Here is a 25,553-nt window from a genome sequence, read left to right as displayed (position 1 = left end):
AGTGTACATAACACAATTTTTCTATGGATATATAATTGTTCTTTGTTCTTTTGTAGGAGACAAATATCGCCCCTTTCAGAGCTTCTTCAAACCTTGTGTTTGTGAAATTCTCGGCCCAGTCAGCCGTCCTTCCGTCTGGGTTCAGACTCACATGGAGCAGCTGAGAAGAAATTAAAAATAAAAATTCACACAGAAATATGTCAACACACTTAGCAATCATAACCAGTCTCATTGAGTGAAGAATTGGCAAATCAAACATAAATAATATAACATGAATCCTCATTTGTAGATAATTGAATTTATGTACTGTATGTATTTTTTATGCTTTTTTGGAAAATAAAGATGTTTAATGTAGTTCTTATGTAACTGTGTGGTGAAGGGAGTTTTTTTTGACAGTCAGTAGAGATGTTTTAAATCATTGTATCTCATTGTTGTCAACTGAGCCATTAAAAATATCTCTTCTATGTTTTTTTACGCATAAAAAATAAGTCAATTTGCATACTTGCACTCGTTTCAAAAGCTGTGAATGTTTTTTAAGTGGTAAATATCGTTTTCACTGTCTGATATCCTTTAGACTTCATCCAAATCTCAAGCCGGATGCATTATACTTTACACACACAACACAGAGAGAGGCTAAGGGTGACAATGAAAGCTGTCTGAGGAAGAAATGGACAGTGCTAATAATGGATATCTGCTCTGTAGAGGGAGACAGGCTTCAGCTTTCTTCATGCAATGCTTCTATACAGAGAAAGCAAACAAACATTTAATCTAATCTTTCATTTCTTCCTTTTAAACGCTGAAAAATGCTCGCATCAAGGTCAAAGAAAAGTGTCTGATCAACAGAAAAACAGAGCTTTGAGACATTACCATCTGGTATTAAGGCCTTTCTCACGATTTTCACAAACATTTTATAATAGTTTTCCCTTAACCTAACAAGGTCAAAGTTCATGAGAAGCTCTGTGTTTAAAAAAATGTGTTGACCTTGGAAATAGTGCAAGAAAATGGCCTCAGGAGACCTTTACTGCAATGAGGGATTTATATTTTTTGGTTATATTACCACAAATAAAAATTCTAAAAGATATAGATTATAATAAAATCTAATGAAGCATATGTTAAGGACCATTAAGATAGTAACCATATATATATATTTGTTGAATAAGTATTTGTATACATATACATTTGTATACAAGTTGAATTTTTGGTAATCTTCTGATTTTCTGAATGTTATGATTTGTTGTAAGTGTTTTAAAATCATTAATAGGTGTTATTTTCATTATTCAATATATAATTATACATTCATTATACATTATAATATAGTAGGCCTAGTATTTATATTATTATTTTGGGGTTAAATGTTTGTACATGTTCTTGACAGGTCTTTGTGACATTTACCCTTTTATAACAAACTTTATTTCGAATAATTACATTTTTAATATGATAAAAGGTGATTTATGATGGTAACAAAATGACTGATATTAAGGTCATATCAGAATAGTGCAGATGGATAAAATTATGTGTAATCATTTTATATTCTAACATAAAATATATATTCATTTTCAATGATCAACCAATGTTTCCTATTTAATTTTTTAAAATAAAATAAATAAATAAAAACATAATTGACAAACCATAAAATCCACATTCATTCTGGACATACAACAGCTCATACTGACTAATATGCTGGTGGTCTTCTCTGCTGTATACAGTTCCTCAGGCACATATTTTGAGACCACCTCATAAATCAAAGAGCAGATCACTCAGACATCCACACATTCCCACCTCCACTTTTGTCAAGTGTCAGTGCTAGCTCCTTTATGTAGTTTCTAATAAAATACACACCTCCCCGTGCCCTCATGCCATGCCTGAATGTGCCCGCTCTCCATTGGCTTCTGGCCGAGGGTGTTGGTTAAAGATTTTACAACATAAACAAGCTTTGCCCCTGGAATCCAGAACTCCCGCTCTGCAAAGCAAAGTTCAACCACGCTGAGGCATCTGTTGCCACTCACCAAATATAATCAAGCCTATAAATAGAGCCACTGTTTGTCAGTCCCCAATAGACATGATCAGCCCTGCAAGAACCAGACACAGACCGAGAGACAGGCAAAGGAAGGACCGATCCAGATCCAGTCTGTTGATGGTTCCACCTGACCACAGGAACCCTAAGGAAAAGAGAAGCGTATCCATATATCTGCCTCATGCTAGGGTTCTGCAGGAGGAGGAGACAGAGAAGACTCATATTGCTCTTCCACCTTGTGTAGACGTCTAAACAATGTGTCTCTCTTGGAAGGTAGGTGATAGCCGGGGATCTGGGCGATAGCCAACAGCTGCCCTCTCCAAAACACCTGCTGGATTCACGAATGTTGTATTATTCAGATGGATGGATGTTTTGACGGGAAAGTGCTCTTTGTAACAGAGTTCCATATATATATATAATTGTAAAGTATTTAAGTATTTATACTCGTTGGATGCATGTCTTGTAAGGGATTTTCTCTATGTTAATTATTTTAAAGTCATTAAAAACTCAAAAGTATATATATATCTATATATCTATATCTATCTATATATCTATATATATATCTATATATATATATATGAAGAGTTCAGATGCAAAAGCCTCTAAGTGCCATCTGAAATTTTCTTCTAGAATGATAATTTTTATCAAGCTCTTATATTTAAGTTCAGTAATTTCACTTAAATGACAATTAATAGGTAATTTTCATTGCAATTTAAGTGAAATTACTTCATATATATATAATCATTCATATAACATTCAGAAAATCAGAAAATGACAAAAATTCAACATGTGTACAAATGTATATAAATTCAACATTTTATATATATACACAAGAGAAAGAAAATATATTCCATTCTTTGTTACCAAAAACATGAAGTGCATTAAATATTGGATATGTTCTTAACAGGCTTTTGTGAGATGTACCCTTTTGTAAAACTAATTTTAAATTAATTGCTTTTAATACAAATGTGAATAAAATAATACAAGATTAAAATAAAATAAGTCTATACCTCATTTAAAAACGATATAAATCTATATCTATAATTCTTCTATATAAATCATTAATTGTGTCATTGCCTTCAGATATGCCTATACAAGTTCCTATAGGCTATAATATTGTAAGTAATTTATTGTTCTAAACAGACAGGTTAATAGCTAGCATTTATAACCAGAAACAAGTCAAACATTATTTTTTGCATCAATACTATTGTGTGCGCGTCGATAAAATACTTTTCCCCGTCTCTCCTACATTTTCATTGATTGGCAGAGGGATACGCACTGTTGCAGCGGCGCGCGTTCTGATTGGACATTTGTGTGCCTTTTTTCAACGATTCCACTGACTCTCTAGCAGCTGATTGGACAATGGAACAGAATTCTGCTCGGCATTCTTTTCCTTTCTCTCGACCCCGGAAATACCCTTTTAAGGAAGGAATGCGAGACTTTTACAGACATACTATCAACTTCCGGTTGGGTGTGAGCGACTGTCTTGCTTTAAAAAGATCTGGTTTTACTGCCCGTAGGGCCTGGATATTTGTTGTCTGTTTTTCCTTCATGCGTGCGTATTTTCCGTACAGTTAGGTAAATACTGAGAGAGTTCTTTATCTGATTTTAATGACTAGATTTTGAACCACGATTTGAGGCCAAAAAGTGGCAAAACTCTATTCGGAAGATTCTCTGCATGTATTCGGTTCTTTTATTGGTTAATCTTCTCTTGTAGAAAATGTCAAAGTCCCTAAAAAAGATAGTGGAGGAGAGTCGTGAGAAGAATATCCCGGAGGTGGACATGTGTGACAGAGGAATATCAAACCTGCTGGATATTCCTGGATTGTGTGAGTCTGCTACAGTTTCTTTACAAGTGTAAAGTTTCATATTGTGCGAATGTTAATAAACTTTATGCTAATGTTAATTAGTTTCGTTTACACTGTAAATATGCGGCTGTCATAGTATGTAGTGTCTATTTACAAAATATGATTGCTGTAGGAGATTAGTGGCGTCATCACGTTGACGTCATCATGCAATGACATCAAGTAAACATTTGTCTTTTTTATTATTTTATTATTTTATTTTATTATTTTTATTATTTTTATGTTGTAGTCACCCTCTCCAACATAACCCAACTGGTCCTGAGCCACAACAAGCTGAGTGGTAAGTTCTTGTCTCAAGATAATTCTCTTTTTGTGTTTTATGTTTGCTTTTAATTTTAACATATTACATAATTATATTTACAGATAATGCATTACGTCTTTGAGAGATGGTGAAAGTTCTGTAAGCTTTATAGCATTGCTGTTTCCAAGTTGGAGTTAGAAATGGTTACTAAGGCAAATCTCTGGGTCTTTTGGAATTGCAACTTATTTCCCCAAGTAGAAATCCAATAGAAAACAACCAGGTAGAAGGTAATAAAGTTCCAAATGATAGGGGAGTCCCTATGTGATTTGTTGAATTTTTGGAATTAAATCAGATAAATTGGTATTTGCTTGATTTATTTTCTATGCTTTTGTTGCAAAAGTTGATTTAATTTTTATTGCAGTATAGTAAACTTTTATAGCACAAGTGTAATATTCTATTGAGACTGCAGGTTCATGAAGGCTGTAGAACTGGGTAACTCCACTAGAGGGCTGTCTTGTCTTTGTTGATCACTGGTTTTTTGATTTTAGGTTCTGCTCAGTTTAAGTACCACAATAATAGATAGTGAACAGTAGTAGTATATGTAAAGTTAATCTTCATTGCAATTTGTGAACATTTCTTATCTTTTTTTTTCTTTTAAATGTGAGTTTAATAATAATCTTTGTAAGTTGAGAGTTATTAGGAGAAATAATATGTTTGAATCTTGTTTTCCCCACCCACATAATCTTTGGGTCCATGGTAAATCGCCCTAAGCCATGTTCACTCTCATCTGATCTGAACAGGAAGAGTTTGGTTGGGGATTTGTTTGTTTATGCAGGAATCGTTTCCCTTAATCTCCATGAAGATCCCAGTGTGATAATGCACATTTCTGTCAGGTACCGTCTGAAGTAATGATCAAAGCCTTTTAATATGATTTATAAGATTTGAAGATGAGGAAATGACTCATTCCGTTACGGGTCACACCGCTTCTCTGAGGATGATTAAATGAGGGAGAAAGTGAAACTTTATGGATACACAGTGGGGTCCAAAAGCCTGAGACCACAAGCAAAATGCATTATATTATATTATATTATATTATATTATATTATATTATATTATATTATATTATATTATGCTATAATTATACTTTGCTAGAAATGATCAAAGCCTTTTGATATGGTTATGATTTGAAGAGAAAATGACTCATTCCGTGACAGGTCACATCGCTTGTCTTTAGCCGGATTAAATGAGGGAGAAAATGAAACTTTATGGATACAAAGTGCGGTCCAATAGCCTGAGACCACTAGAAAAATGCTTCTATTTTTCTTTTAAAAAATAAATGTGAAATGAATTAAATTTATATTAAGAAAATTATTATATTATATTATCGAAATCTATAAATCTGAATAATCTATGTAGTCATAAATATGAATAAATGATTTCACTTTTTTTATCACTATCTTAACCCCCCCCCCCCCCCCCCCCCATACTTTTTAGGTTTAAAAAACAAACAAACAGAATTTTACTTTGTTCCTGGACTTCATTGTATAGAAATAGGAAATAGAGTGTATTTTTATACCCTTTCCCCCCCTGTGAATTCCACACCACTCTGCATTTTCTCCTCTGTTCCTCTCCTCTCTCTCATCCTGCCTACTTAAAGAGCAGAGACAGGGAATCTGCCATCTTTTGAACTTTTCAGGGTAGTCAGGAATTACAGTGACATTTGGAACCCTTTCATTAGTGGCTCATGAGTAAAGCAGGGCTGCTGTTCGGCCCGGTCAGGCATCAGCTCAGGTAATGAGACCGAGAGGAGAGAGGGGGAAACCTTTCTGCTCCATATAGCCGTGTACTCTTTGTCCTATTACCATCAGCATTTTCTGCCTGTTTTAAAGGCTCCAATAGGGCACACTCACACACACACACACTCACACACTCTTTAAATGTGTTTACAGGCAGTTTTGTACTTGCAACTTATGCATAAAAAAATATTTCCAAGCAAGAAAAGCCAGCAGAAGAACAGTCTGTAGCGCTGTTAGAGTCCTGTCTGTGGTTTAAGAAGATAAAGTGTGGATGTCTGGTAGAGGCATGTGTCTTAAGGGTGGAAAAGGCAGAACAGATCGATCTTGTGTGTCATTTGGAGACGAGTGGAGGGACCCTGACATGGGGCGCAGAGTTCAGTGTCCTGCAGGGTCTCTTGGTACGTTTACAGGTCCGACGAGACGCTGGGAAACAAATCGTATGTTTCAAGTATCTTTTATAGGTGAAAAGGTCAGAGGATTGATGCGAAAATTGGGAATTGAAGGATCCAACTGAAACTTACTCCGCTTGCATGGACACTATTTTTTTATGTTTAAAATGTACATTTCTGTAACACTTTTACTGTTATAGCTTTCAAACACAAATTATATAGCATTGTGTTTGTGTGTGTTTAATAACTTTTCAAAAGTATTTTAACATTTGTTTGACAGACCAAAAAGATTTTTTTTTATTCGCTGGTATTGATGTGTGTCTATATAATAAATTGGCTAGTATTTAAATATGATATAATATCTCAAAATGACCAAAAATAAAGCAGTTAGTCTCTAATTTGAATGTACATAATAATAATAATAATAATTTGTTTCTTATTAACATGCACATGTACTGAATAGGGCTGTGAGAATGTATACAATGTACTGATTTCATAACATTTGGTACATATTAGGGGTGTAACGATACCCTCATGTCATTATTCGATACATATCACGATACTGAACTCACGATGCGATGATATTGCGATACTCGAAGACATATATTAAAAGGTTAACAAAAAATGTAGTGAATTTGATATTACATTGTGGGTGTAAATGAATAGGCTTGTACTTGGTGCTGGTAACCCAATGCACAGGACAATAGTGACACCAGAATAAAAATATTCATGATTCTCAAGCTGAAAATACAATTATTTTAGACAAACATGCTTGCAGAAATATTTAAAATAATCTAGGCCACTTTTTACTGGTAACATTAAGACATTTGGCATTTCCAGGACCCACAAATATTCCCCCATTGCATTATTATACATTATATTCAACATTATATATAGCAGTTTAATGTAATACTGACACTAAAACTCTGAAAACCTTTTACTTTGGGTGAACTATACACAATACATATTGTCACTATCCACAATACATATTGTTGCATTTTTGTATTGTGATATATTGTGACACGATATATTGTTAAACCCCTATTACATATACTATTAAATAATTGTTGTATTAATAATTATTATTTTAATATTATTATATTGTTAAAAAGGAACATGGGTTTTACTTTACAATAAACATTCATTAATAACAAATTAATTTATTAATAATAATAATAAATAATAGCAGTAGAAGTAGTATTAAATGAATCTGCTATTAGTGAATGTTGATTATAAAGCTATGTTTAGCAAGCACATGTGCTGAAGAGGGCTGAGAGAGCGTGTGCATTCATGCTTGTGTTTCCTTGTTGGATTTCTGAATTGTTTGTGTGACGGCTGAATCATTTGTTCCCCTGTGTCTGGCGCGGGGCAGCTCTCGTTGATCTCTCTGGAGGTATTCGTGTCATGCTGTTTGTGTAAACCTCTCCCACCTCCCCTCCTCCGTAATGAGGGGCCATTGATCAGCCAGTAATCGGATAGAGCGCCTGTTCGGCCCATCGATCTCTGTCGACAGCTGGAGGGGGCAGGAGGGGGGGAGGGGTGCTGCTGATGATCCGTTATGCTAAGGCCTCCATCATTAAAGTGTCAAATCTATCGCTGGGGGAGGGACCCATAATTGAGCCATCAAAGACGGAACGGGACGTCTGTCTGCTGACTCTGATAATTAGCCGTTAAACCTTCGGCCTCTGTTCGTTAGACCTCATCTCTCGTTTGGGAATGCTTTACCTTGAGGATTGTATTGGTGATTATAATACAGTCAATTGAAACGCTTTGATTGATTGAGATTGATGATACCTGCAGAATTGAAGTTGTTCTTGTTTATTAGTTTATGCTTACCATCTCTCTCTCTCTCTCTTTTTTTCAGGTGTGCCTCCTAACATTGCAGACCTGAAGAACTTGGAGGTGTTGAACATGTTTAATAACCAGATTGAGGAGCTTCCAACTCAGATCAGTAGCCTTCAGAAACTGAAACATCTGAACCTTGGGTTAGTCTGATGTCATCGTTTCTTGTACCATCTCTTCTTTCTTCTCTACTTTTGTCTGTTGTCTATTATACTTTAATTTCTTCTCCTCTTGTATCCACTTGTCTCTTTTCTTCTCTTTTCCTCAAATCTTCCTGTCTCTTCTCTTGTGTTCCCGTCTGTTCTCTTCTCTTATCCCTCCTCTTGTCTTTTTTTCCCTCGTCTCTCTTCTCATCTCTTCTCATATTTTCGTCTTGGTTTTTCACATCTTCCCTTTTCTTTCCTCTTGTCTAGTGGCTCTGATCTCCTCTCCTCGCGTCTTTTCTTTTTTCATCTCTTCTCAGCTTGTTTAGTCTCTTCTTGTCTCGTCTCTTTTCTACTTTTCACTCCTTTGTGTTTTGTTTTTTGCCTTTTATTTTGTTTCGTCTTCTCTTCTATCTCCTCTCCTTTCCCCTCCTCTCCTCTCATCTCTTTTCATTTCTTCTTTTGTCTCTTATACTTTCACCTCTCCTCCTTTTGTATCCTTTTATTTCTTTTCATCTCCTCTTGTCTCTTCTCTTGTTCACGTCTGTTCACTTCTTGTCTTATCTCTCAACTTCACGTCTGGTCTCTTCTTTATTTTTCCCTCATTTTGCTTTTTGTTTCTTTTGTATCTTCTTCTATCACCTCTCTTTCCCCTTTTTTCCCCCCTCTTGTCTCTTATAATTTCATATCTTCTCCTCTCATATCCTCTTCTCTCGTTTCGACTCTTCTTGTCTCTTCTCTTGTGTTCATGTCTGTTCACTTCTTGTCTTATTTTTCTTCTTGACTTTTTTTCTGTCTCGTCTCCTCTCATATTTTTCGTCTTGGTTTTTCACTCCTCTCTTTCCTTCCTTTCCCTTCCTCTTGTATCTTCTCATCTTGTTTCCTCTGCTTGAATATTGTATTTTATCCTCCCGTCTCCTCTGGTTTTCTGAACCATAAATCTGCTAATTTCTGGGTCAGAAATCGTTCCCAAAGATCATGTCTGCATTAACGGCATCAATAATTTCATATTGAGGAGGATCATTCTAGTATATGTTGTTGATCAGACACTGTTATCTCCTGGTTATCAAAGCATATCTGGTTTAGGAATGGTTGTCAATCCTTTTTTGTGAGGTTAAGAAGCCTTGACAGTGGCAGTGCAGCTGTCTTCCTCTGTTCTTCTTCCTCTCTGACTCTCTTCATCCCTGGTCATCTGGTCGTCCCCTGGTGTTTAGAGCCCACCTGAGCCCCACCCGAATCCCAAGGGTTCTCCTTCTCCTCCGAGGGCGGAGCCTCCTCAATGTCACGCAGGATTAAAGCGCGGCACAATCTGCCCCGCGTCTGACTCCACACATTTTCATCGATTTGCTGTCAGACGCACCATTTTCTACACATAATCTTGAAAACATAAGCCGGCTTGTTGTATTCCCGGCCGCTACTCTCGACTCAAACGTGAGGATGTGTGTGTGAGCGTGCCCGTTATCCTGATCTCATTTGTCAAAACAATTCCCCTTCTTGTGTAATTGCTTCGCAAACATGTGGTGGAATCAATTTGTTTGTTTCTTTAAAATCTGTTGCTAAAGTTTCATTGTCTTCATGGCAACCAAGTGTCATTTGAAAGCGAGAATGAAAGAGACGGAGCACAGACGCTTAAATAAGCAAGAGTTAATCAGCATCTGATTTGGGCGCCCCTCTCTCTCCTGCTCTCTCCCGTGTTTTATCCACGTCGTCGGGCACCTTGAGCCTTTCTAATTTCAGATTCCATGTTCTCTGTCGGAAGTTTTCAGCCAAAATTTAATTCGCTACCTTTCAAGGGCAAATATGATTTTAACATTTACAGACTATTGGTGAGCTAGCTGAACATTCAACTTTCATTAAGAAATACCTTGAGTTTTTATATAAAAAGTGGTGTCTGAAACCATTGAAAGTCTGGTTTTCACATATACACATTTGAAATGAGTCTCTTACACTCACCAAGGATGCATTTATTTGATCAAAAATACAGTAATATTGTGAAGTATTTTTACAATAATAAAAAAATGCTTTCTATTTGAATATATTAAAAAATATAATTTATTCCTGAGTTGGCAAAGCTGAATTTTCAGCATCATTACTCCTGTGGTTAGTCACATGATCCTTCAGAAATCATTCTAATTTGTTGATTTGATTCTGATTCTGAGTATTATCATCTTTTCAGGATTCTTTGATTAATAGATAGTTCAAGAGAACAGTGTTTATTTGAAATGGAAATCTTTTGCAACATGATAAATGCCTTTACTGTCACTTTTGATCAATTTAATGCATACTTGCTGAATAAAAGTAGTAATTTCTTTTAAAATAATTCTGACCCTGAACTGGTAGTGTCATTTAAATCTGTAAATAAAAAAATAAAAACTTTTTAGGAATTTTACCAATTAAAAACAAAGAAGGTTTATGACATAAAATCAATAAGACATTTCAGTCATTAATGCAAAAGGGGGACAAATTAAAAACAAAGACATTCTTAAATCTGTATTTATTTTTTTCAGGTGCATTTTTTTTTTTTTACTCAAATTGTTATGCTGAGAATATAATTGATAATTGGTAATTGAAAATGTTGTATAAAATGAGTAAAATTAAAAATGGAAGTGGTTTCAGTGGAACTCAGACTTTTGGTTATAAATGTGAGAAGATCTGTTGAGTTGTGTTATAAATCTGAAATATCAATCAAAATCAGTGAGATGGATCTGTGCGCACTGCATGTCTCTGTCTCATGTCTTCGAGTAGGTCGGCTAAGGATTTTCAATCGGTTCCCCTGTGTCAAGAATTGACGGGTGTTTTATAAGTGTGTATCTACTTGTGGACGTGCAGTGTCTGTTTTTTTTTTAAGCTGATGATTTGGTTAAAATGGCATTTTATGGTCTTTGTGTAGGATGAACAGGTTGAGCACTCTTCCACGAGGGTTCGGATCTCTTCCGGCGCTGGAGGTTCTGGATCTGACGTACAACAATCTGAACGAGTCCTCACTGCCCGGAAATTTCTTTTACCTCAGTAAGTCTGCCACACACACAGTGTATTAGCAGTATAACCTGCATCAATCTTACTTATTTATAACAAAAGACTGACTGTTCATAGACCACTTGATGCATATTCCAAACTAAAATAAAAAGAAATGTAGAAAGGGGAAAGCTACTTTCTTATTGGCTGGCAATTTACAAGTGTCAGTTTATAACTTTGTTTTAAAAAACCTGTGCAAGTACACACTACTCAGGCTTTTATTTTGTTTGCCTTAAAACAAAGTTGCATTTCCCAGTCAGGTTTAAAGGGATAGTTTACCCTTAAATTAAAATTAAGTAATTAATTTCTAATTGCTATTCACTGCCATTATATGGACAAGTGCGAGCGGGATTTTTTTTATTTTTTTTATTCTCATTTTGTGGTCCATAAAAGAAAGAAGGTCATACGGGATTAGAACAACACCAGGGTGAGTAAATTATGACTTGACTTTCATTTTAGGGTGAACTATCCCTTTAAGGCCCTGATATACTCATGATGAAGTTATTTTTCGTTCTTCGCTAAGGGCTAAAAAGAAGTTCAAAATGCATGACCAGTAGCATATTGTTAGCGAAAGTCCGGACACCACCCTCACTGCTGTCTGACCTCGATGGATTGAGCAGAAGAAATGAACCGAAGAAGATTTCCACGCCAAAGAAGGCGGAGCCTCAGAGGACACCTATGTTGTTCACAATTACGTCACATCAGTTCGTTTCTTGATTGAGCTTGAAGTTTATCAGGGAATTTTAAATCTCACTATTTTTTGTGTGTGATTTAATCAAAAGAAGCAACATTTATGATAAGATTTGACTAATGCTTAGAGATATAGCCTAAAAAACAATGTTGACAAACAGTGTTGGAGATTTCAGTCTTTCCTCATTAAATTATAAGGAAAGAAAATGGTGTCACCAAAATGGTCATCAAGTGAAATTAATGACTATTATTTTTGACTACAATGTCAACAGGTTTTTTGTAATTTCCACTCGATCATTTTTGTGAGATTATTGATTTCAGAGTCACTTAAACGAGAAAGAATTGTGGTTGGTTGCTGAAATAACACGGGTTCCTGTCAATTTGGGTAGTTCTTTGCCAGAATAAGCTGCAATGAGGACCAGACTACCTACTAACAATATGCTAACAAAATAACTGTTAACTTCATCATCTAATCCTCATCAGTCCAATCAGCTGGTCCCGTCAGAGGATACTGATGAGCAGTGATGGGCTCTAATAACCTGTTATTTTAATAGCAGCCACATAATGAAAGCACCATCTTAACATTAATCAAGGTCTCTGATCTCTAACACACACGCACACGCACACACTCCCAAACTGCTATTTATAAGTGCTGTTTGGAGAGTGGCTGTCATATCGGCTGTGATATTGACACTGACTTCTAAAACAAGTTGAAATAGATATGATTGTGATGCTTTTGCTTTAACATCAGATGGTCAGGAAGTGGGGAAGTGGGGAAGTGGGGAAGTGGGGAAGTGGGTGGGGCCACTAATTAAAAAAAATACTTAAAAAAAAAATCTCAGATATAGATTATCAAAATATTTGTTAGTTGTGACCCTATTTGTGTAGGATTTTAAAAAGATTTTTATTCAGAAAATTATTTACATGTTTATTTAATTGGTTATTGCTTTTCTGAACATTTGCAGTGTATATTTGATGCTTTTTGTCGATCTGTTGATATTGTGTGTGTGCTTGGGTGTAAGATTGTAGCCATGCTGTATCAATCAGAGATGACCATTTCTATTGATCAGTGTTTGCAATACTCCTCTAACACACACACACACACTTCTCTCTCTCATTTCAGCCACCCTGCGGGCGCTCTATCTCAGTGACAACGATTTTGAGATTTTGCCCCCAGACATCGGCAAGCTGGCCAAGCTACAGATAGTGAGTAATTTATCTAAATTCCCTCTGAAATCAATTGCTTTTGTGGCGGTGCTCTGTGCCGTGTGTGTTGGATTTATTCTCCGCAGTGTGTGTTCTTTATCAGACGTGGTGAGAGGTGATTTAGAGGCTGATCTTCACCCCTGTGCTCGCTAGGATCAGACTCAATGCAGGGTCACAGTCCCATAAAACAGCTAAAACTTTAAACTTAAAAATGAAATTCAACTATTTTGGTTTGGTGCAGCGTTAAAATATGGGTGTAATTACACCCATGATTTTTATAATACAAGTGTTAGTATATTAAATGGTGCACTCATGTGACATGCTGTCAGTTACCACAGAGAATAATTTTGACTTGTCCTGCAGTTTATAGGAGTGTACAGTAATGCATTTACAATGGAAGTCTATGGGACAAGAAGACATTGCACCAGAAACAGCCTGTTTCAAAAGTATAGCTATATATATAAATCATGCTCTGTAAGACCAGGGACAGTTATTAAGAAAGCAAATAAGGTAAATTATAAACATTTTGTCCCTTTCTAATTCCCCTCTCTCTCTTTTTTTCAGTTGAGTTTGAGGGACAATGACCTCATCTCTCTACCCAAAGAGATCGGGGATCTGGCTCAGCTGAAAGAACTTCACATTCAAGGAAACAGACTCACTGTACTGCCTCCTGAACTTGGTAAGACATGAACATGTCCATGTTCCTGGACCAACATCCTTTATATATTCCTATTAACCAATCAAAGCCTGGCCTTAAAACTGGAGTGTAGTGGCTGATGGACAGGAATGCAAACTAATACACACCCTCCTCAACCAATAAAACATCCACACTTACACTTCCAGACACAGCTGTGCATTAGGGTGACCACCATGCTGGATAGTCACGAAACTGTGAGCTTTGTCCTGCATCGTGCAAGACATAAGCAGTGTCTCACATTTAAATTATGTCTTTATTGTTTTTCTTCCCTGAAATTACAAAACCACAATAAAAAAAATAAAAAATAAACCCCACAAAATCACTTCTACTGTCCTGCAACAGAGCAGTGACCAGGTGGTCACCCTCCTGTGCATTCTAATTGGCTACAGATTTGTCATATTGTATGTGATTGGCTGGAAGCTCTGAGTTGGATCACACCTCAGAGTGGTACTGCTGGGGTCAACCCAGGTCGAACTGCTCTCTACCTGAGTGACTTCACTTTGGGAAAACCTCCACACACACACACAGCAACTGCCCTTTTGACAGTAGTTTTTCCTCCCCTCTTGTTCCATTCCAACAGTTTAATTTATGATTCTAGTGTACCGGTATTCCAGCATTATATCAGCACTCACCTTAAGTGTCATATAAAAGTCGTGTGAAGGGCAAGTAGACAAGTTATCAATTATTTTTAACATTTTAAGAATTGGCCATTTTTCGGCTTGAATTTGTGAGGTGTATGTGTTTGAAACAAGCTACAATTGCAAAATTGATGCTAGCAACTGCATACCAACACCCTCAACCACTCACTAGCACCATGACTGAGAGTTCTGCACAGGAAAACAGCGCTTAAATTGTCTTAAAATTTTAGTTTTATGACCTATGTAGTGTTTTAGCAATTGACAGTTGTTTATTGCCGTTCTGTGTGTGAACGCTCTGGTCAGCAGGTCTTTGTCCTGTGCACTCTGTAGGGGAGACTCTACACTCCCGTGTGTAGCTTATTAGGACCCCTCTGTCATGTCCCTGTAATCCCACTCCACAGACCAGCCTCGTTAAGATGTGTGTATGTGTGTGTGAGAGGAGAGCACAGCTAACAAGGAGCAACCAAGCGCACATGCCAAGAGCAGGAAAGGAAAAGGAGAGGAGAAAAAGTGAGGGATTTGAACGAGTGTGCAAAGAGGACAGATAGACAGTCTTTACCATTCAGAACATCTCATGTGTAAAGCTGATGCTTTAAACTGTCTAAAATGTTGAAATGAAAAGAGGAAGAGGAGGGTGGAAATTGAACCTGGACCGGCAGACGTCTGCTTGACCCATGAGATCTGAGATAGTTATACATATAGGACTGTAGTCTAGGTTTTTTAGGTTCAGGGCTGATTTACACTAACGGTCTTGTCTGACTGCGTTTGTGAGGTGGGTCCAGGTTTAATTTCACCCCCTCTTTGACAGGCCGCTCAACACTTGCTAATCAGAAACTATTTAATTAGCCCCTTTGTGAGCTGAGATGAGCCACATTAGCACTTTGACCTGTACTGTTCCATCCGCACACTGTGAACCGGTTCTTTGCTGGTCTTGTGTCTTCACGTCTCATCTCGTCTCTTTTCCTCTCCTATCTTCTCTTCACTTCTGGTCCTCTTTTATCATGTCTCTTCTTGTCTCCTACCTTTTCAAAAAAAATTCTATTTTCTTCTCTTTTTCTTCTTGTTTCTCGTCTCCTCTCCTCTTTTCTCGTCTCATCTCCTCTTTTCTCTTCTCTTCTCCTCTCCTCTCCTCTTATCTCATCTCTTCTCTTCTCCTCTCCTCTTATCTCATCTCCTCTCCTCTTATCTTTTCTCCTCTCCTCTCCTCTCCTCTCCTCTCCTCTCCTCTCCTCTCCTCTCCTCTTGTCTCGTCTCATCTAGACTCATCTAGTCTCATCTCCTCTCGTCTCATCTCCTCTTTTCTCGTCTCGTCTCGTCTCATCTCCTCTTTTCTCTTCTCTTCTCCTCTCCTCTCCTCTCCTCTCGTCTCGTCTCGTCTCGTCTCCTCTCGTCTCGTCTCGTCTCCTCTCGTCTCGTCTCGTCTCCTCTCGTCTCAGCTCCTCTCATCTTGTCTCCTCTTATCTTCTTGTCCTGTCTCGTCAATCTCATTCCCCTTTTTCTTGTCTCTTTCTCATAACTTCTCTTATCTCTTTCATGTTTGTCTTTTTTTTCTTCCCTCTCATCTAGTTTCATCTGGTCTCTTCTCTCTTATGTCACGTTTCTGTTTTTTAGGGGGGTTTTTCGTCTAGTGTCATGTTTTTTGTTGTTGTCATGTCTTCTCATTTCTTACTTTGTCTTGATTCTTTTCTCTCATCTAATTTCATCTCATCTCATCGGGTCTCTTCTCTTCTCTCTTATGTCTCATTTCTTCTTGTTTTGACTCATTAGCTGCCTTCCATTCGACAGGGTCCCTATGCAGTGTTCACTGCTGCCTACTCCCTGAGCAGGGGATATCCACTGAAGTGGACTTCGCTGACAATAACCGCTCATTTGGAACTCTCTACATCATCATCAAAGAAAGGCAACGATGGGGTCGCGCAGATTATGATATAATATAATTATTGTAATATATTTTACTTTAAAATGCATCATATCAGTATCATATAATATACATATCCAAAATAAACATTATGTATGTTTATTACATGGACTACTTGTAAATTTAATTGACTATTGCAGCTATTATTTGAAATAAAAAAATGACAGAGCCTGGGCTGCTTTTCAACACTTGCAAAAAATGCAAACGTAAAATTCAATGTCATAACCATTCATAAATATTCTAGTTTGTATAACAACAAAATATTTATGAATACTAAAAAAAACATGCGTAAACTCTATAAAAACTCAACGGCTCTGTTCCATCGTTGGTTCAGACTAGTGATGCGATGCGCAATGACAGTTGGGTTATATTCGCTCTCCACTTCCTGTGAAGTGATGTATCGATGTTCCCTTATTCCCTTTGTCGTTCGCAGTGGCCTCCGACCTGAACATGTTCGCTCCAATCGGTAATCTCACTTAAGATGGCAGAGTACCCTGTGAAGTCCACTTCGCAGTCCACTTATGGCCGAATGAAACGCACCTATTTTTTTCACTTTCCATTATATCCCATCTTGTATCCTTGTTTTTTTTTTTTTCTTGTTTCTTTTAATCTCATCTCATCTGATCTCTTCATGTCTTCTCATATTGTGTCTTCATTTTTCCATCACACCATCTTATTGCATATTATTGTCTTATCTCTTCGTGTATCTTCTCTTTTCTTGTCTCGTCTCCTCTACTTGTTTGATTTTTACCTTCTCTCTCACTTTCCCTTTTGGTAAATGTCTAATTCCTCCTCCTCTCTCTCTGTCAAGGTAACCTGGACCTGACAGGCCCAAAGCAGGTGTTTAAGGCTGAGAATAACTCCTGGGTGATTCCCATAGCAGACCAGTTCCAGTTGGGCATCTCTCATGTCTTTGAGTACATCCGCTCAGAGACCTACAAGTAGTAAGTAAATCTCTCCGTCCCTCTGTGCTGTCAAACATCCAGGAACATGTGCTGTGAATCTGAGTGACACAAAAGAGATAGTATCTCGATGGTTAGGGATCCTACTCCTAGCTGCTTGCACAAAGGTTGAAGGTTCGGTCCCTAAAAGTAGTGACCCAGGTTTAAAAACTCTTCAACACCTGCATCATTCACTAAAGAATCATTGGGGTGTTTGCTTGACGTATTGCTCAGCCCGCAGTCAGATGTGCCAGTGTTCATTTTTAATAGCCTAAAGGCCAGCGGGCGGCCCTGCTCAGCTCTTGATGCATCGGATGCTACAACTCCGGTCTGTAAAACACGATGCTAGTCGTGGAACTCGTATTAGATCAAACGCACATCAGCAGACCTGATTCAGACAGACTCGATGGGTCTTTAACTAAGAGAAATGTCCTGAAATGTCTTGCTAAATGCAAAGTATAAATTTAGTCCCTCTATACAGGCCAGTTTTATTGTGGCACATATTTTTCTGGAACAACCCTTAGGATGGTGATGAAAGAGAGGAAAGGTGCAGTTCTCTTATTATTTCAGGATCTGATGATTTAATGCACAATCAAACTAATTAAAATGAAAGCTCGAGGCGTTACCCTAAAAGTCTTGTCGCTCTCTCTCTCTCTCTCTCTTTCGTTGTCTCTCGCATTCCTCTTACATACTACAAAATATTCTGCAAAAAATGATTTATTTGCATTAGTTTGAAACAGAGTGACTTTTTGCATCGGGTGACAAAAGGACTGGCCATACAGCGCAGCTTTTTGCTCTCAATAATCTAGTAGTGGAACCAAAAAGAAATAATGCAATTTTTATGTTGAGAAACGTTCATTTTTAGAATGTATTATTTTAATATTTATTAGTTATTATATATGTTGTATATAATAGCAATAGCAACATATCTAGTGTGTGTGTGTATTTATTTATATATATATATATATATATATATATATCTCATTATAAAATATATAAATATATTAAAACTGAACGTATGCTAGTATAAAAGAACATATGCTATTATATATTTTATATTACTATAGCATCATAGTATATGTTTTTATAGTTACACTATTATATACACTGTATATGTTTCTATGTTATATAAAATTAAATGTAATTGCAGTATTTTAATCGTATGTTACCAAACAAATATGGTTCAAACCTGACCCAACCTGATGTAATCCCTTTGACCTGGGGGAAGGAAGTTTCCAGACTAATTGTAGTGTATCTTCCATGGCCCTGTTCCACTTACCAATCCCCCTGAACAGGAGAGGCAAATCCCCCCTGTTTGATCATTTAGCTGTGCCGCTGTGCCGCTGTCTGGAGAGGACCGTCGTAACCCACTTACTGGAACTGATCTTCCCCTACGGGCACAGTCAGAACCACCACGCATCTCAGTGTGTGCTGACACCGTGACCGCCCGTGTGTGCATGTCTGCGTAATAATCAGATATCGCCGCTTGAAATGTTTTGAATAGTTTCGATATGTTGACTGCATATCATCCGTTCTAATGCGCTTGTGTTTTGCGAAACTCAATATTTCGCTTTAGCGTCGGACACTTTCTACACGCTGCTTTGTATCGAAGTCCACAAGGTTTGAAGGTCGCTGAGAGCTGACACTGCAGATTCGGTTTGATAAATGGGAATTTTTGAGTGAATCAATGCAGTCTGGAGCTGTCATCCATTTTGTGTCAAGCAGTCGTCAAAACTGCCGTATGCGTTAGATTTTTTGAGTCCGATATCTGAGTCTAAGCAGTTCTGAACACCATTTATCTTTCTGTAGTTATCTTTTATACTTTGTTGTGACATTTAGTCAGAATTACTCCTCAAGTTTTAGCTTCGAGAGGAGCTACATCCAGGAGGGTGTAGCATTGTGGTGAAAGATCTGGGCTGGGAACCCAAAGGTTGCAGGTTTGAAGCCTACCAGGGTTGATCCATGAACTATCATCATGTTTACCCAACGTATGTATCATTGGGAGGTTTTACATGGTCAAGTCAAGGAAAAGCATTAAAAACTAGAGGTGTAACGATACCCTCAAGTCACGATTCGATATACAGTATATCACGATACTGAACTCACGATACGATATTATTGCGATACTCCAAGACATATGGTAAAAGGTTAACAAAAAATGTACTCTTGATTAAAATGCTAAATTTGATATTACATTGTGGGTGTAAATGAATAGGCTTGGACTTGGTGCTGGTAACCCAATGCACAGGACAATGGTGATACCAGAATAAAAATATTCATGATTCTGAAGCTGAAAATACAATTATTTTAGACAAACATGCTTGCACTCTGTCACTGAATAGAAATATTTAAAATAATGTAGGCCACTTTTTACTGGTAACATAACACATTTGGCACTATCAGGACCCACAAATATTCCCTCATTACATTATTATACATTATATTCAACATTATATATATAGTAGTTTAATGTAGTACTGACACTAAAACTCTGTAACCTTTAATTTTTTCTCACGCAGTAATTTTCATTTTGGGTGAACTATATATTGCCACTATCCACGATACATATTTTTGCATTTTTGTATTGCGATATATTGTGACACGATATATTGTTACTCCCCCATTTTAAAAACCCATTTTACTTGGGTAATGTGACACTTTTTGAGGAAAAATATCAGGTAGGATTTTATCCATTGGAAATTATATGCCAAATGATAACACCAATTTTTTGTATTATTATTATATATATTTTTTTTTTTTTACAAATGTCATTATTTGCTATTATTATTATTGTAAATTAGTACAGTAACTATTAGTAAAACAGTTAACCAAAACAATGGCTAAATTGCCAGGTAAATCTGGGGAATTTTGTCATGACTTGTTTATTGATGTCTTGAGCACAAATATTTTTTATAGGTTCTGGACTGGGTTATGAGGATTTTGACACAGAATGAAAGTGCACAAACATTAAGATGCTGTGTGTTTGTTTATGTGCCTGGCTTGCGAATGTTCTCGAGAGAGAGAGACAAGTAGGTTGTCTCACATTAGACAAGTGTTAACGGTGTGTGATTCTCAGTAGGTGTGTGTCCACGGTTCAACAGTTTCATTCTCACCTGCCTAGATGTCCTTCAGCTTAGAAATCACAATACTCACACCTCTGTCCCTCTCTTCGCCATTCCTCACCTCATCCAGTTTTCACTCCTGATGGACATTTTCTCATTTAAGATCACTGATCCAGCATTTCGAAATACCACTATGTTGAAACAGCAGAAGACAGACACATCCAGGCTTCTTTCATTTTTAATTGGCAGGGGCGTAACAATTTACCCTGGCATGCTCCATCTATTTTAAGTGGGTGCGCACAATTTATCTATCCCATTTAGCCAATATTAATGTTTTTTTGTTCAGTATGTATCAAGCAGTATTTTACATTAGTATTGTATTTTAATCTAATATGTAATATCATCAGAGAACCATTGAAACCAACATTTGGCATTGGCTTATTGGCGGGTTCTTTTTAGGTTCAAAATTGTACTTGGCCTGCAAAAATATTCACTCTTTTATTGTAAATAAATAAATAAAATAATAGAATAATATATAAAATAAAGTGGAAGACAAGACATTGTAATTTCTATAAACTAGACTTCAATAATTTCAGAATGTAAATGTAAATATTGGCTTATCTTACAGTGCCCGAAGCCGAATACTATTTTGGAAATGACGCATTCTACAGAGACCCTAAAGGGACACGGGGATGGGAAAAAATGTGATATGAGAGGAAAAAATACATTTCAACGCTTTTGAGTTCTATTTGGTTGGGTAATTATATTGCATCAGGGAGCTGCTATCAATATGCGGGTTATTGAAATCGCTTCTTCACTTTCCATTTCCAATTCGCGATCATGCATGCTCTGTGCAAGTGTGCAAAATGTCCACACATTTTACAAGATAAGATATTTGTCAATGAAGCACCAAATTCTCCGACATCGTCCTGTCAGTCATCTGTCCTCACTATCTTCACGTGATAAGTGAAGTCTGATGTAATGTAACCAGCCACCGCAGCAAGCCTAACCATGTCCATTTAGGGCCTCCGTAAAATGCGTTATTCATTTTCTGCGCCTTTCCGAATTCGGAATTAGGCTTTGGACACATCACTGGTGTATATATATAAATGTGTGTGTAAATAATAATACCAAAATTTGCTGTGCTTTTTGACAAATCAGGTATACCTACTTAACATATCAGGTAGAACTAGTGGGCACACGTCACCACACCTAATTTAATATTCATGAGCTCTTTTGCTAAGCCCGATTCAAAAACCAGATCCACCCCTGGTTTTAGGATATTATTTTATAGTTTTGTTGTAAGCGATGTTCCATTTGATGGCCGTTAAGATCATGAGTCATGTTGCTTCTTGAGTGCTGACGTTTTGTCGAATATTCTAGTCATTTATCTTGAATTCACGCAGATGTCTAGAATTAAAACTGTTGACAATGAGTCCTAACCCTCCTCTCGTTTCATGCTCTTCTGTCAGTAGGTTTGGTCGTAGCATGAACCGCGAGTGGAGGAGGAGGAGGGGGGGTAACCTGTCATGCATATTTCATGGGGCGGCTTGTTAACCTGACAGAAGGATCTTATATCTGACTGACAGCATTGGGGAGACTCTTCGTGCTCATAATGCATTAACATATTGTAAAGCCGTCTTCCCGCCATCTTTTATTCATCGCTAACTCTAAACGCTTGTTGACCGCGGTACAACCGCCACAGCTCTCTTCACAGCTGTCCAGGGCTGACTGAAAAACCAACCGCAATTAACTTCCCAGCGGCACAGACCCTGACGTGCACACATATAGGAAGTCCCGCATCTATCCGCTCGTGGACCAGTGGTATGAGTCAGCGGGAAGGAAAGGTCGCAGATCAGGAATTGTTGCATGTGATAAAAAGACACAGAAACACCTCATTCTGAGACCGATTGGGTCAAAAGCCACATTTTCAGTGTTTGACTGTGATTTAAATTTTCTTTAATATGATTTGTTATATTCATTCATTTTCTTTGACTGAAATTGCATAACATTTTATTATATAATTAAATATAATGGCATATTTTAGTCAACAATAATAACATTTTAGTTGTTGGTCATTTCCAAAATGAATTGTAACAAACAAAATTTGTCAACATAAACAAAATGAAACAAAACCACTAGAAAGCTTTGAGCATTGTGCTGAAGTATTGGCTGCTTTTTGGAAGTTTCATCATTTTTGACACTGACTAGCACTTAAACCCATTCACTTAATTGTTTGCACAAATGTAAGCTGTAATATAATGTTTTTATTGTGGATATGCCTGCCTCATATAACTTTTTACTATTATTTATACACTATTACAGCATGTTTTTTATGTTTTCAGATCAATTTTGCTATAGATTTATATTTATATAACAGTTTTAATATTTCCAGTACTTCAAATTCAACTTATTTTATGTCAGTTAGTGACCAAAAAAAAAAAAAAAATTAATTTAGCTTTTTCGTTTTTCATCTATTTTCTTTTCTTTTTAATTAGATAAAAAGCGCATGACAAATGATAACAACTGATCTAAATAGGCTATGTTTGTGAGCTAATGAAAGTGTTTGTTATTGGTGGTGTGTCAGCGCTTTTGGCTCTATAATAACTTGCATAGCCTTGGGAGACAATCATTGGCTGTGACCGTGCATGCGCCATCTTGAGACCATCCCAACAAACTGATTATGTGAATCAATTAGCTAAACATTTTTCTTCTAAAAACATTGCTAGTGCATTAATATCTTGCAGAGTTATTTGATCATCATATTTTTGTTTTAATCAATCGTTTTATTGATGATTAAAATAAAAAAAAACTTCAGTCAGCTGACTTTTCGTCAGTAATTTTATTGATGAGATTAACTAGATTAAGATAATTTACTCCCAGTACAAACAGAGAACATGACAGCATAGTGCCAGTAATGTGATGTAAAAGATCAGTTTGCGTAACAGGATTAAAGATGATATCAATACTGATATACTCTCGAGATGGACTGATTATGAGGGTTACTGTCTGTACAAACCATGAAGCCACTTGATTTTCTATTGCAGTTTCACTAATACAGTGACTGTTTTTGTGCAAAGCTGTTGATAGGGACTGCACTTAAAAATATTTTATGAAGACGTAAAGAATTTGTCAATTGTGTGTGTGTGAATAGTGACCCATATGACACACTGCAAGTGCCTTACAATTGCTTTGTGTGAGAAACAGACCAACATTTAAGCCATTAATCACCGAAATGCTTCCTGGCCGTCTCAAATCTCAATCGCAGTTAGTTTGGATTTGGAAGAAAGCTCGATTTGGGAGTTCTGAACACTAATGCAATGAGTTTCTGTAAGTTAAATCCACTGTGCATGTTTCCACAGACAGACTCTTTCCTTTCCATATTCTCTCTAATTATATTCATGCATTGCTGCTTCGACTGAGCCCTGCTGCAAAAGAACTGACACCAGCTTTCCCATAATGCCCCTGCAGTTTAAAGAGGAAAAGAGTCAGAGTGGACTTTTTCTCTTCGTGTTGTGTTTGTGAGTCCAAAATGACAAGTGAAACTGGGCTCATATGTGGATCTCTATGAAAAAGTTTCTTTTCAGATGAAACGGACAAGGTGTGTTGCTGTTTGGTATCATCTTCTGAATCTCTGTGTTTGTTTGATTGTGTCATCAAACAGCAGCACTTGTTTACCTGTAGATGGATCACGACTAGCTAGCTAGATATTAGATAGATCTACGGCTGCTATTGGATATTGAATTGTGCATGCTCATTTCTCCTATTTTTACATTTAGATTACTATTGCCAGTGATTTTCCTCCATATCCACTCTTTCTGTCTGGTCCTCCCTAAAAGTACATTTTCTCGCACACATTTCGATGACTATAATCTCTCATAACCCTGCTCTTCAGTTGCAGAAGTGTTGGAGAAGAGTTGTTAACTAAACGTGGAAAGTTAACTAAACGTTTTTTTTTTCTCTCGAAAGGTTTATTTATGTAATTAAACCAAGAAACGCCTGATTGATTATAGTGAATCAATTTGTTCATTTAAATAATTGGAAAGTAGATTTTTTTTGTTAGTCAGTTTATGTAAATGGATTGGAACGACTAGTTCGTTTTAGTGAATCTGTTCGTTAGTGCGGTTTATGTTAATGAATTTAAAAAGCTGTCTTGTTTTGGTAAATTGGCTTGTTCAATTGGTTTATAAATGAATCAGAAAATGTTATTCATTGCAGTAAATATCAACATTGTAAAATTTTTACTTTCAACTTTTCCAGCTGTATTTACACTGTTTTATCATTGATTTTGTTGTTAGGTTTAGTAACTTTCTGTTTTGTGACATCTGGAGTTTAATTTTTACTCAAAATTACACATTCATACTCAAAAATTATCCAACGAATGTTACTGTTGTTGTATATTGTGTACCAAGTATTGACGTCTCTTTGTTCGGGCGGGAACCACATTACTTCTATTATGTAGATATGTTGTATACACTCAAAAAATATTTTTAAATATTTTATTTAAACGTTTCTTCAGTTAGTCTCAGGACTGTTGGTTTAGTAGGCATCCCAATGAAAGCATATCAGGAGGATCAAATGAGCTTCATTGTGCACTGAAGAAAAAGAAAAAAAGTACTTTAATTGCATGGAAAAACTTGCAAAAGAAAAATTAACTAAATGTTACATATGGAATTAATTCCATAAAGTTTAAGTTGAGTTCAAGTTAAATTTTGTTGAGTAATTTTCTACTTAGTTGAAGTGTACTTTGCAATACTTATTTCAAGTAAATAAGTAGATGTTGTATACACTCCCCCAAAAAATGTAAGCCTTTTTTAAAGATTTAAGCAATTTAATTAATAGTAAAATTCCAATAAATTGAATTGAATAATCCTTACGTATTTTAATTGAATAATTGAATAATCCTTAATAATTGATTCAATTAAAATACGAAGTCTTAACTTTAACTCAACTTAAACTTTATGGAATTAATTCCATATGTAACATTTACTTCATTTGTCTTTTGCAAGTTTTTCCATGCAAAGTAAAGTAAGTAAATTTTACTTTTTTTTATTTATTTCAGTGCTCAGTGAAGCTCATTTGATCCTCCCGATACG

General features: G+C 36.5%; 2 protein-coding genes across 3 annotated transcripts in view; both read left to right on the top strand.

Annotated features, from left to right (window-relative positions):
- cubn (cubilin (intrinsic factor-cobalamin receptor)) overlaps positions 1–366 on the top strand; it is a 36,261-nt gene extending 35,895 nt beyond the window's left edge. The window contains exon 66 of the mRNA XM_082183650.1: positions 57–366. Within this exon, the coding sequence (XP_082039776.1) occupies positions 57–164 (108 nt within the window). The 3' untranslated portion in view covers positions 165–366. The remainder of the gene's footprint in view (positions 1–56) is intronic.
- A 1,717-nt stretch (positions 367–2,083) lies between these two features.
- rsu1 (Ras suppressor protein 1) overlaps positions 2,084–25,553 on the top strand; it is a 32,756-nt gene continuing 9,286 nt past the window's right edge. The window contains exons 1-8 of one of the 2 annotated variants that reach the window (XM_082183392.1): positions 2,084–2,287; positions 3,732–3,843; positions 4,109–4,159; positions 8,170–8,290; positions 11,181–11,299; positions 13,119–13,201; positions 13,766–13,880; positions 17,266–17,398. In XM_082183392.1, coding sequence (XP_082039518.1) covers positions 2,270–2,287; positions 3,732–3,843; positions 4,109–4,159; positions 8,170–8,290; positions 11,181–11,299; positions 13,119–13,201; positions 13,766–13,880; positions 17,266–17,398 — 752 coding nt within the window. In that variant the 5' untranslated portion in view covers positions 2,084–2,269. Of the gene's footprint in view, positions 2,288–3,434; positions 3,593–3,731; positions 3,844–4,108; positions 4,160–8,169; positions 8,291–11,180; positions 11,300–13,118; positions 13,202–13,765; positions 13,881–17,265; positions 17,399–25,553 lie in introns of those variants that run through there. The other variant, XM_082183393.1, reaches the window with a different exon arrangement.

The sequence above is a fragment of the Leuciscus leuciscus genome, assembly GCF_965113295.1.
Source record: "Leuciscus leuciscus genome assembly, chromosome: 11".
NCBI lineage: Eukaryota > Metazoa > Chordata > Actinopteri > Cypriniformes > Leuciscidae > Leuciscus > Leuciscus leuciscus.
The sequence above is the reverse complement of the archived record's forward strand: the minus strand, read 5'-3'. Positions and strand labels throughout refer to the sequence as shown.